At 44.5% G+C, this 13470-nt stretch overlaps 1 protein-coding gene across 1 annotated transcript; it reads right to left on the bottom strand.

The window, feature by feature from the left end:
- Nucleotides 1-64: 64 nt before the first annotated feature.
- wdr47a (WD repeat domain 47a) lies at nt 65-12961 on the bottom strand. The gene is made up of 17 exons (XM_085254751.1): nt 12753-12961; nt 11462-11631; nt 11021-11104; nt 10784-10868; nt 9252-9383; nt 8966-9142; nt 8368-8879; nt 8113-8230; nt 6250-6431; nt 4498-4743; nt 4340-4403; nt 3770-3927; nt 3231-3400; nt 2972-3142; nt 2740-2871; nt 2364-2582; nt 65-1599 (listed from the first exon to the last, which is right to left on the bottom strand). Exons 2-17 carry the CDS (start codon nt 11617-11619, stop codon nt 1457-1459), a joined length of 2751 nt encoding a protein of 916 aa, XP_085110877.1. The 5' UTR covers nt 11620-11631; nt 12753-12961; the 3' UTR covers nt 65-1456.
- Nucleotides 12962-13470: the final 509 nt, after the last annotated feature.

Raw genomic sequence — 13470 nt, 5'->3', positions numbered from 1 at the left:
ATTTGAAAATGTTCAGCATCAAGTATTTAATCCAAAGAAGAAAAGCAAAACACAAAATGCAGAGTTTGTGTAAAAGACACTTTATTGAAAGTACCAGCAGTCAGACTTCAGTTAGCTTGAACTCATCTGTCACTTTTAAAAACAAGGCTTAATACAAGAGCCACTAGCATTTCAAAAACAAACTAACTGTACATACATAAACACAACTGAAATAAATACATCTATGTACGTATTAGTTTGGCCTTCATTGTTAAAATAATATATACTATACATTAACATATAAACTTAAATATGCATCTCTGCAAGTAAGTCAATATTAGAAGACGATGTTAAAAGGACAAAGTGCGCAGGTTAAAATAAAAAATAAAATAATATGCATATGCCCCAAACACTGGTTCTAAATAAATATCAAAACACCCGTGCGTCCATCCAGAATCCATTGTGCATACGGTCAGACCCTTGTTTGGGGAAAAGACTGCCATCTACTGACATTACACACACACAGCAGTAGACAAGCCAAAGCTTTTGAACACAGCCAAATCCAAACTGTATGCAAGGGCGCCCAACCAATAATCACATGCTGTACTTCCCTTTGATACTAACATAGTAACGAGCAAGCCACTGCAAAGACACCAGAACAGCTTCAGCGCAAAAAAAAAGAGAAAGAAAACAAAAAAACAAACACTGATTTTAAATTTAAACACACTAGCTCGTTTACACAGTTGGAGCTGCAGTAATACAGTGCATACAGTAATGTTAGACACCCCACGGGGAAGCACGAGATAGCCTGACTTCCATAGATTCGGCCTCCCGAGAGGAAAAGCTCACCACTGAAACACTGGAAAAACTACATTTTACATCAAATTTTTGTCTTTCTTAAACAATAGCAGCATCTCACCAGCTGTAAAAAATAATGATATGCAAAAAGAGGAATGTATGATTCTCAAAATGACTTAACAAAATTTGATATTAAAAAAAGGACCATTTTTTGATTTTTTGTTTTTTGTTATGGAAACTGCGAACTCAAGGAAGGCACCATCATGAACAAAGCACTCCTGTCCTGTCTCTCCTACTCATCCCTTTAGGAAAAAGGACATGCAGCAACTGATTGGTGTGAGCAGAGAGCAAAAACGCAGGGCGAATTACAGGACGAAGAACGACGAAGAATCCTGCAGTTTTACTCCTCAGTGTGGTGATCAAGAAAGGAGAACATGCAACAAGTGTACTTTTGATGTGTCCCAGGTGTGAGTCCCATTTGCTTTACTACAGACAGGAGGGAAAGGCTTGTTCACCAGTTTGTGTACCTATGAGTGTGTGTGTGTGTGTAAGGGTGGGTCAGTGTTTACAATGCAGAGGAGCAGTAATATTTTAGGGGAATGTGTCAGATAGAAACAACTGGCTCTGTGTGTATGTGTGTGTGTGTGCGTGTGTGTGCGCATACAAGTGTGTGTGTGTGTTATGGATTGTGTGTCCAAAGTGTGACAGTGCGATCAGCAGAGGATGAGAGGAAGGACAGGTCTTGTGTGTGCCATCGGCACTGGATCACTTTGTCACCGTGTTCTCCCACCACGGTCAGAGGCAGCTGTTTGGTCAGGTCACCTAGAGAGACGGAGGAGGAGGCAGAAAACCATCAGACACGCGCTAACATGTGGCCTCAAATATATACATACACTCTTAAATCTTTTAATATGTGGTGTTAAAGGATCTGCGACATCTTAACTAGCTGCCCACATGGACAAACCAAACTCTTTACCGTCACACGAGACAAAGATTGTTATTTGGCCACAGTGACAAGAGGTGCAGTATATTTGGAGGCGTTCAACCCTAAGAACACTGTACCAGCTGTCAAACATGCTGGTGGTAGCATCCTGCTCTGGGTTGTTTAATGTTGGGACATTGCACAAAATGAATGGAATAATGATAAAGGAGTATTACCTCCAAATTCTTCCAACTTCACCTCGAATCTACAGCTCAATGGTTAAAACTTGGACACGTCCAAATGTGATGCACCTATGATGTAACTCAGTCCCCTCTAGTGGCAGACCTGGAGCCAATCTCACAATCATCCTTTTAATTTATATTTTATTTAAGGAGGTGGGGAAACCTTCTATAAAACAGGCATACTTATCATCATCATTATAATTATTATTATTACAATTACTTCTGATTATTAAGACTCAAAAGATTGTTTTTTTCCCCAGATGTTAGTGATCAAACAAGAGTGGCTTTTTAATGAAACATTTTTAAACTTTGTTTGAAGTGATTCTATTGAATTAAGTGCTGTTACAGATGTTTTAACTATTGTAGCTATACCACATCATATCCAGATGCAACCACTGTATGCGCTCTGAAGGTAGACATACCTTGGAGGTTGGTGACCACAACCTTTGTGTCATAGGAACCAGTGAGCAGGTAGTGCGCTCCAGGGGAAAACCTAACGGACCGAACGTCACTGGTGTGCGGCCGGTACACCTGGACGATGCGTCCTCCTCTGATGTCATACAGCATGCATGCGCTATCTTCCTGTCCTGTTGCTAGGAGACGGCCACTAGGATCAACTGCGACTGAGGCAACAGGACTCCCTGTGTAGTAAAGAAGGGGTGTAGTTGTATGAACTGTCATTATTTTCAAATCGAGAACAACAGAACCAATGATAACATTTACTATTTCTGGTATCTTGGCTCACAATTCCCAAACACTTGCTATATTAAGAGGTGAAACACATGATGCGAGCCAAACCTGAGCCATGGAAAGCAGTTCCCACTACCCGCACACAGCTGGGCACTCTGAGGTCCCAGAAACGCACCGTCTTATCTTGAGAGCCGGAAGCGATCATCCAGCCTCCCCACGTGTACAGAGACAGGATGTGTCCTGAAGAGAGATTACACATTGTCCACTTTCAGCATCATCCTTACTCTCTCTGACTTCCACTTTGATTTGTGCTGGACAGATGGAGGGATGGAGCAGTTACCTGTATGTCCACTGAGGGCGTGCAGACCCTGTCCTCTCTGGCAGTCTGTGGTGTAGATGTTACAGTCTCCGGCCCCGGCACTGATCAAGATGGCTCCTCCACTTTCAGGCCCCTCCATGAAGGCCAGGTCTCTTATGGTACCGTCATGCATACTAAACTCCAGGTCTGGGCCTAGGATGCACAAAAATAAACAAAAATGAGAACACTGGCAATGCCACAAACGGGACGACCACCACACATTCACGCTGAGGACACTTACCTGTGGCGTTGCACGTTTCTGCGCTGAAAGGCAGCACTTTGACATATTTGTCATTGGAGCCTGTAGCCAGCAGCTGCCCACAGTGGCTCCAGGCCACACAGTAGATGGACCCTTTGTGGTGTTTGTTCCTCTTAAAGCGAACCACCGGCTGCTTTGTTGGACTTGAACCACTGAGGAGAGGAAAAGGTGGTCAGCTACTGTATGCAGAGATGAAAATAAACAGTTACTGGTTTGAACTTTCCAACTATTTACACACTAACTTTAACTAATATGGAAGAGAGGTTTATAAGCTAACTGACAGATCAGTGACCACATGGCAACCACCAGTCGCTAGGGAAAAATGTGTATTGCACATCTAGTTGCTGGCTGTTATGTGGTCATTAAAAGGTACTAAAAAGTCTACTTTTCACTCATATTTTAAAGGATCAGAAACAAAAAGATGGGTTTTAACAGAGATGTGATGGATCATACTAAACAAAAAAAAATGGAAAAGAGAACATCTGTTAACATTTAACATTCACTTTTTTGATTTTTGTTACCTCGTGTCGAGCGTCTCTGGATAAGCGCACACGCGTAACGTTTTGGAGTTGGAGCCCACAGCGTACAGCGCTCCAGACGGGTGAAAGGCAACGGCTCGAATAGCCTGAGTGTCTTCCAAAGAATGCACCGGTACAAACAGGCTTTTTGGTTTGTCACCCTGAAAACACGCCATATACGAAAAACACACATTAGCAATGAGATTACAGCACCGTAATCTCATCTGATCTTCTCTACCCTATGACATGCATACTGCTGTGACATCACTGCCATTCAGATAAAACTGTTATAATCCGCTTAGCCAAATTAGCATTACACTGGATCATTTTAAAGTACAATGTAAACAACAGAGAATGTGCTGAACTTTAAAATCACACCACACAAGGTCAGAGCTAAACTAAGGGTAACACCTGAGTAACAACCTGAAACTGATTATTAACACCAGGTCTGTCATAACTGTTATTTCTAATGACGGCTGTCATTCTGCTGTCACCGTGTGTGTGTGTGTGTGTGTGTGTGTGTGTGTGTGTGTGTGTGTGTGTGTGTGTGTGTGTGTGTGTGTCCGTCCCTACCTCTTTAATTCGGGATAAAGAGCCTGGAGAGTCACCTTGTTGGCCTCCTTTTGGTTTTTGCCCACTGTAAAAAACAAACAAACAAACAAAAAACAGGGGCCAGTAATTCAACAAGCAGGTTTAAAAAACAAAAAACAAACAAAAGCAAACTCACAAACCTCATTGTGGCGACAGGGGACTCATTTGGAGGCGGCACAGGCCGACCCCCTACGGTGCGTTGCGGGGTGCTGCTGAGCACCCCTCCCCCTTGGGTCCGGCTCTGCTCGGGGGTTACAGACGGAGGGTTGTTATTGTCCTCGGAGGCGGGCGTGTTCCCGTTGCCATTACACTGCTGCGTCAGAGATTTTACCTCTTCTCCCAAATTCTCCATCCCCACGTTGAGCTCTTCCAGCTTCTGGATGGACCTGCAACAACCAAACACACGAGTTCTGTCTCCAAAGAGGCAACTTGTTTTCTTCTTTCTACTAAAGACTTGTACCTGCAGGCCGACAGCCTGGTTAGAACTACAAAGGAAAACTCAAATATTAATGTAATTATTCACAGCTAGCCTTGTGAATAATTGAGAGTGCTACGTAGACTGGGAGAGGGAGGATGGGGAGGATGTCTCTGAGGGCAAATCAAAGAGCTTTTGTCCCGCTAGAAGAAGAAAAAACAAAAAACTATTTTGTCACCTCATTTTTAATCACTGAGCTGAAGCTAACTGAAGTGGTTTTGTGGTTAGAGAACATACAGTAAAAATATACATATAACATAATGCTACTGCAGTTTTGAGAGGAAACTGTGTCTAATATTGTGTACAACACAAACACACATGAGGTGGTGGTCCCATGTGTTATGTTGTAGCTGATTAGAGCAGATGGTGCAGTATAGACAGGAGGGGGTGTGCCATGCAAGCGAATCCACATGGGACTCGTCGTTTTTAAGAGCCTTAATATGTTAACCTTTTCTGACAGCTGCTCCTCTGCTGTTATACGACGGTCAATGTCATGCAGGCTTCACTTCAGCAAGCTGTCCCACAACTACCATGACAAGTGCGCCATACGACTGAACAGCTGTCTGTACCATATTTCCCCGAACTGTGAGATGAAGTCTCATTTTGGGGATCTGGTCCATTCTCCCCAGTTTAAGCTACTGCATTGCACTGTTGGTACAACCCAACCCTTCACGTGTTTACAGTGAAACAACTGCAGGGCTATATATATAGCTGCTGGATGAGATTAAATGAATAAATCAACTGCATATAACAAGAAATAACAAGAATTCAGTTTTTAAAATGCTTTGGTTATGCAGTCTACAGACAGATATCTGTATATGAATAAGAAGAATCTGCAAGCAAGCAAAATTTTTAGTATTGGAAGCTTTCTGGTTTCCATTTATCATCTGTTAGGCTCTAATGACCGATAACATTTGAAGGTTTTGGTCATGTGCAGGCATAAAGTCGAGCTAAAGGCAGACTGCATTTGCTCAAATTCAAACTTGACTAATGCTTAATGGAGAATCTGCTTTATTAACTTTTATCACTTTATCCACATTTGAAAACAATGGCCGGCAGACTAAACAGGAAGTCTTGGCCTGAATATCCAAAAACCCAACAGGAAGCCCTGAAAATCAGGCCGTTACCTGCGGAGGCTGAGTCAGCAGTTTAGCTGACTCAGCTGACTTGATACAAAAAAGCAGGACGGGACTTTAGAATAAGAAAGTTTTTGTGAATGAAAGGATGAGCTTCAACAAATAAAAGATCTTGTAAACAGCATGATTATAGTGCTGAAGTAGACGCCACCCGTCCATGTCTATGCGCCTGCTTTTGTTTCTTTGTGTGAACCACACCTCTGGCTGAATGTGCAAACAGAGAACGCACATTCCTCATCTTGCAAAGAGCATTTAAGTCATTTTGTTCGCTGCGTTCGTACCTGTTGAGGAACTTCTCTGTGAGGCTGTGCTGCATGTCGCTGGGCGGGGGCTCCTGCTGGACCCCTCCCTCCAGCAACATCTGCTGGTACATCTGCCTCTGCTGCTGCTTCTGCTCCAGGTGCTGCTGCACGCGGAGGCGCTGGCGATAAAACTCCTCATACTTCTCTGTTGAGTCACGAAGCTGGGAATGAAGCATAAATATTTAATATTAGAAGCACATTATTTATACCTTTCTTTTTATTGAGCTGCATCATGTTGCACACAATTGAAGGGATAACCTGTAAAACATGGTGTTGCAACTAACCATGAAATCAAAATGTGTTTCCACCAGACCTGACCCGGCCTGCCGTCGCAGAGGATCACCATAATGAAGTTTACAGGATGATGGTGGCTTTGATGAAGCTACTCATCAACCGTGACTTTCTTCTACTGCTTCATTCATTTTAAAGGTTCAGTTCAATGTGAAATCAGATTTCCATTCAGATTGTTTCACTGTGAATTGCACAGTTTTGTAGATCAGCTGATGTCACAGATGTCTGCCTTCTCAAGTACACTGAATTTGTGAAGACTATGCAGCGATGCGCTCCAGAAATCATGACCTCTGACTGAAAAGGTCACTGAGATTCTAGGGTATGAATCTGAAGATCCTAGGTCGCCTCATCCTTGAGTTACCGTATTCACAAACTTGGGTGATTACGCCCCCCGCCCAGTAAGGTGACAATAATACACCAGCAGCCTTTAACAGCTGAGGAGTAAAAGAAAAAAAAACTTTCAAGAAAAAAATGAAATCACAAAACTTGTTGAGAGCAGTTTGATCTAAAAACTAGTAACCGGGTCGAAATATCAGCCAAAAACAAATTACTTTTTTTGACATGTACTTTCCATTATATTCAACATAATGCATCTCTACAGTGGACATCCAAACTCACGCAGAAACAATGCAAACTGTTCTAATGTAACGCTTTAAAAGAAAAAGCTGCACAAACCAAGCCACACCAGGCAGCTTCAACACTGCTCAAAGGCAGAAGTGTGATCATGTGACCCCTGCTCCGCGCCAGTTCAGGTATCAGCGGAGGAAGGAGGGGTCAGACAGGGAGCTGAGGACAGATCATTTCCCCCCTCTGTCCTCTGCTTCCTGTCCTCGCAATCTGATGGGAACAGACCTACCGGGTGTTGGGGGGGAGGACAGAGACGCTGGCATCGCGCCAGCTTGGAAAAGGGACAGCGAACAGAGAGGAAGAGAGGGCAGGGACGTGACTGTGAGATCACAGAGGTCCCAAAGTCTGCTTCTGTTTCTGGCCTCTTTGTGTGTCTCCAAGGTGACGGGGAAGGCAGAGGAAAGCACCAGCTTCACACTGAGCTGCACAAGAGGCCCCAGAATAGAAACCATGTGACAGACAGACACAGATACTGTGTTCACGATGTGTTTACGGGCAACACGAGGGCACTGATGAATCATTTTTGTGGCTGTGCTCCTAGGCTCTCGAGCCACATGTCCCCACTGACCCCGGATCATGACCTGGATCCACCAGCCTCATTGGTTACACAAAGCGATCGTTACAGAGCATATTATTAATGTTTAAATAGCTAGTGATGACTTTAGAAAGCATAATACAAATGTGTATGTACGATTTCCTTAATGCACTCTCATCCACACTAGATAACAAAACCTGGGCTGCCAATCAGAAGTGAAGAAAGACTAAAATACCAAATACAGACTAATCGGAACTGGTACTGTAGGCAACACCCATTAACGAAAGAAAACAATTAGGGAAGCTTAATAAAACACAGCACTTGTTTAGAAATGTGTTCGCATGCAACAGGCCTAACCAGTTCAAAAAGCAAAAGTCGCTGATGTTTACCTCATTCCTGTCAGCAGAACCAGCTGACGGAGCGTCTTCGCCCGGAGCTGAGGCAGGACGCGTGTTCTGGGCTCCAGCTGAGCCCATCATCTTATCCACAGGTGTGTCTGTCCTCGACCTTCACCGAGAAAACACAAACCCCAGAAAATCAATCAAATAAATCAACATCAATAATGGATCTTGCTCCCTTTTTGTATCTCTAGGAAAAGATTTAGAGACAGGAAATCTGTTTAAGCTCCAAATCTAAGCTCTTACGTTTCAGGGGATTCCTCAAAGATGCTGTGGCAGTCGGAGCTCTCCATCATGAGACTCCTGCTCAAGCTCTGCCCTCCTGCTCCCGGGTAGTGAAAGTTGGCAAACGAGTGGGACATCGGAGAGACCCCTTTACCCGGCGCTATTTCCCCGGCGCTCGCTCGCTTATCCTGGCCAGAGAGCCCGTAGGACAGCCCGTCCAGCGCTGGGTTCAAGGAGCGCGACATGTAGGTGTCAGCGGACTGCGGGCGGCGAAGGGGGGAGGAGGGGTATGGCGACAGTTTGCTGATGAGCGGGGTGAGGAGATCAGAGTAGCCAGTCTTAGCAGGCTTGACCAAGCGGTCTATGTGGATGTTGAGCTGCTTCTGTTCGAAGGCGCAGGAGAAGACGGTCTGGGCGAGGTTCTGCATCCAGGAGAGCAGCGACAGGTCCAGGTCGTCGCAGCCGTTACCGCACAGCATGTCGACGCCCAGGAGGACCTCGCTCTCTGTGATCTCCTCGCCCGTCGCTTTGCTCTGCACATAAGCGTCCGAGAAAGACCGGTTAGAGGCACAAACTCACTCAGGCCGCAGTCTTTACGTTAAATTTTAGCGTTTCACACCTGGCAGAACTCGACACAGCACTCATAGAGGACTCCCTTGAGAAGCAGCTGAAATAGTCGATCCCTGCTGGCCTTGAATCCAGCCTCACTCAGCTTCCTGTCTGCGGGGATGAACTCGGCCACCATGGTGCAGGCCTCCTCGAAACACTGAACTCTGGCCGTGCTCGGGTTCCAGTCCTGAGGGGACGCCAACAGAGAAATGAGACACAAAAGAAAATACATAGACAGTTTCCTCCTGCTGCTTCGATATTATGCAAGTCTTATTCTGTAACAGCAGACTGCGTGCCTTGAACTCAGCATGATTTGTGAGGCGAGGGAGTGTGAGGAGCAGACACAGCTTGCTGTAGTCGTCTTTAGACGGACAGAACTCCTCCAGGGCGTGGAGGCATTTGACAGCTTCCTGCATGGTGAACTCCAGCTGAAAACACATGAAATATATATTTTTATGTAACAGATGATCAAGGAGACGATTCCTCTAAAAAACAGAATCAATCTTCTCTCAAAGAGCACACTATTGTTTTGGTTTTTGCCCTCTCGCACTGCCACGCGCTGAAAAATCACCACCAGCACACAATCAGGCCCGTTACACAAGTAATACACACCCCCAGCTACAATATTAACTGTGAGCATGCTCACTAGTACACGATATGCACAGATGTCCAAAGAAGTGTGAGCTAATCCAGTTTAACAGGACACGATGGCTCCGACAAAGCATCACAGGCAGCATCCACAACTACATCATGTTACAGCAGACTCACAGCTAGTCTAATTTGAGAGGATAGATGGAGTTTTCATGCAAGTCTGGTTGTCTGATTATACAAAATAGTGTGTGTCTGACTTCAAATTATTAGCAATTAGGACTAACAGAGAAATTAGAATCATCTCTCATATGAATCTTTTATAGCCTCAGCAGGGGAGTTTATGACAATGTGAATATTTTATTATGTACATATTATTTCTGCAAAACATTTAAAAAGGCTCTGAAAGTTAAATATGTCTGGACTCTTTTGGTCTGGTACATGTAATAACCCATCTATTACCAAGAAATCCAGCCATCTATTTTCCTTTTACCCAATCCAGCTGTCACTGGGCAAAACGTGGGGTACTCACTGGACAGGCTGCCAGTCCATCGCAGGGTTAACACATCGAGACAGACCACCATTCATGCTCTCATTTGTAACTACGACCTATTAACCAAACATGATGTCGGAGGAAGCCGAGGTACCCACACAACCACAGGGAGAACATGCAAACGCCACATAGAAAGCCCCCGGCCGGCGAAGTCAAACCCCGAACGTTCTTGCTGGGGGGCAACAGTGCTAACCACTGTACCACCGTAGCATTAGCCTATAAAGTATGTGTTCCTGATCCTTGTTCCTAACGCTGTCCTACTGGTGTACGCGATCCAGAACAAGGAGGGAGAAAACAGTCATAATCAGCTGTCACAGGTGGACAGATGATCTTTGTTAAGTGTTTTATCCACAACAGCAAACAACTTCATCAAAGGAGCAAATAAAGAGCTTAATCCAGATAAGCTCTGACCGCAGTGTGGCCATCAGTCACTCCTTAAATGTCAGTGCTGCCACCATTAAACACAGACCCACACACATAACCCACCCACTTATAAGCAGAGAGCTTTTAAGCAGACTTCCACGGTTTCCTTTTCAAACAATACACATTACAAACAGTTTTTACCTGTTTTTATCTTGACAGTGGCCCACCTTGTTCACAGCCTAACAACACGTGACTGCTATACAGGTTGGAAATTCAGGTTTTGTTTGGCAGGTTTTGATGACAGTCTTTAGTTTTCTGACTTACGTGCTGTGGCTCGTCTTCTGCAGACATGGCGTTATTCACACACAGAGCCTCCAGAAACTTCTGCTTGAGGATGATGTAACGAAACCTGGTGGCAAAATTCAGTCCTTTTACTATTTTTACATACACTTAGGAAAACATTACATCGCCTGTTTGTTTTAGTTATCAGCGACAAAGTGTCAAATAGGTAAAATGAACTGAATATGTGAAAAGCTGCAATAAAAGAATAGGAAGCCTCACCTTTTTCTGTCAAACTTGTCCATGCACTCCAGAGGCTGAATGAACTGCAGGACCTCATCCCACTGCCCGTCGAGGACCAGTTGCCTGAAACAAAATATTTATGTGACCTATGAATGAGAAGACTCACGGTAACATAAGGGTTTTTTGAATATCTTGTGTTTACTACAACAAAATGACAGCGTATAACAGAAACTTGACACTATTTGGTGAACCACTAAAATGTATTTTAATACTCAGATTCAGCAGACTGGCTTACTTCCAAAGCAGCACTCAAACATCCAGTGTGGAGGTGCAGTGTTACACTATCCTCACCATAGAAGATGCTATCAGAAACACTAAACTTACTGGACTGACTGGAACAGTTTCCCATTGCTCCTACTTCACAGTAATTCTTACACACCTGTATCTAGTCTGTACAGAGTGACCACTGAGTTCACTTACCTGAGGAAGAGCATGTCGTCTGAGTAGAGCCCGTTGATGACGCCGCTCTCTTTCTCCAGAGCGAGCATGCTGATGTGCAGCTTCCTGGAGTTGAGAAAGTCCAGGATCACCTTGATGATCTCCACCTCCTTCACATTTATGGTTTCCTCTGCTGTCATTGTGACGACGGGCTGCCAGTTACAGGATGAAAAAAAGCAAAACACAAATGATTAAAAAAATGTTGGGAGTGAAAACCATGGACAAAGTTAGAGGCAAGGCTGAGATGGTTTGGACATATGCAGAGGAGGGATCGTGGCTATATCGGACAAAGGAGGAAAACTACAGGATGTAGTGTAGTCATGGATATAGTAACTGAGGACATGCAGAGTAGGCGTGATAGAGGAGGATGGTGGCGACAGGATGAGATGGAGGAAGAGGAGCTGCTAAAGGGAGCAGGCAAAAGAAGAAGATTCATTCTCTTTGAAAAGAACAAATCTCACTGCTTTGGATATTATATTAACTGGATTCTGGGTAACACTGTCCACCTCCTGAGGATAAAATAGTAGGATTAGTTTTAATGCATCGCCAGGCACCGTGACTTCAGGATGAAACATGAAACTAATTTAGGGCCTTTTTTAGCAGGCAAAACAAATGCAGAAGCTTGTAAAAAGTAGATTTTAAGACTGAGATTACAGGTTTGCATTAAGTCTTCCAAAAAAACAAAAAAAAAAAACAGAGGTCATTGTGTGCCAGTCTGTGTAAATGTGTTAAACACGCTAAAACATACAAGCCAGGCAAAACAGAGGTTTGAAGTCAAAACATTAAGGTGCCGCCTCAGAGGTTGTGTTTACACTGGAGAAAACAGCACGTTATATGACTGTCGTGATACTATGTAGCCTCTGGTGTACTGATGGCTGTCTGTCGAGATCGGAGAGATTTCATTTATAAAACTCCAGATAATCACAGCCAGGCACACAAACACACGCACGCACTGCAGTACCGCTAAGCTAGCCTGAGAGATGGCTAGCTAATAACACTGGCACTAAGCCACAAGTCAAACAGCATAAGAAGCTTAGGCTACTTGTTAGCTTTATATAGGTCCTGGATCCAGCCTCCGGATTATGGCAAAACCATCAAACAGCTAGTTAGTGACAGAGCTCATACAAAGCTGACCAATTTCACTGGCTGACTAGCTTCAGCCAGGCCGAGGGGAGAGAGGCATCATCCGCTAGTTAGCTGGGCGGGCGGGGTGCTCACTGACAGCGTCCCCACCGACCACAGTAACCCTCCGCCGTGCTGCCATTACCCTCACCTGTTTCTGAACATACAGGGGATGAAAACGCTGGCCCTCAACGCCGCTCCGTGCTGCCCACAGCCGCTGTCACGACGGTACCGGTGCGGTATTGTCAGCGCCGTTTGTTTCGGTGTCTGTCGGTCCCTCCCTCCTCCTCCTGGTCTCTGACGGTGTCCCCTCCTTGCTGGATGTTTCTCTGCGGTCTGTTTGTTGCCCAGCCTGCCTGCCTGTCTGCTGCCTGCAGGGGCACCGCCTCCACCCACCCATCCATCCATCCATCCATCCACCCACCCAGCAAACAGCCAAACTTCACACAATCCGCAGCATTAAACAGTGTATTATGGAGATAATGGCATTTTGTGAAGGGAAGGTGTGCATACAGTGAGGCTTTTTTATTGTTGCCTTCTTGAACGTAAAGACACATATTTAAAGGAAAAAGAATAAATAAACCATGTGTGACCCCTTTAGTATACGGGACGTATCTATCTATAAAAAAAGATAATAATTTTAAAAAAAGAAATCAATCTATTAATTAAATTAATTACTTCAGTTAAGGCGGAAATTAACAGCATCTGCATTAAGATGATGTGTTTGAGGTCCTCTGGTGGTCTGTTTGTGCAACATGCATGACATGCAGTGCAGGTTGAGATGGCTTTCAAGATCAAGACAAGCTTTATTATCCCCGAGGGGGACATTTGATTTGTAGTCAGCAGCATAAATAACACACATAAAGTAT

The sequence above is a fragment of the Mchenga conophoros genome, linkage group LG18, assembly GCF_057382185.1.
Source record: "Mchenga conophoros isolate Kocher_MC1m ecotype Shallow Benthic linkage group LG18, M_conophoros_male_GT1.1, whole genome shotgun sequence".
Classification (NCBI taxonomy): Eukaryota; Metazoa; Chordata; class Actinopteri; order Cichliformes; family Cichlidae; genus Mchenga; species Mchenga conophoros.
This window is presented reverse-complemented; position numbering and strand designations above follow the sequence as displayed.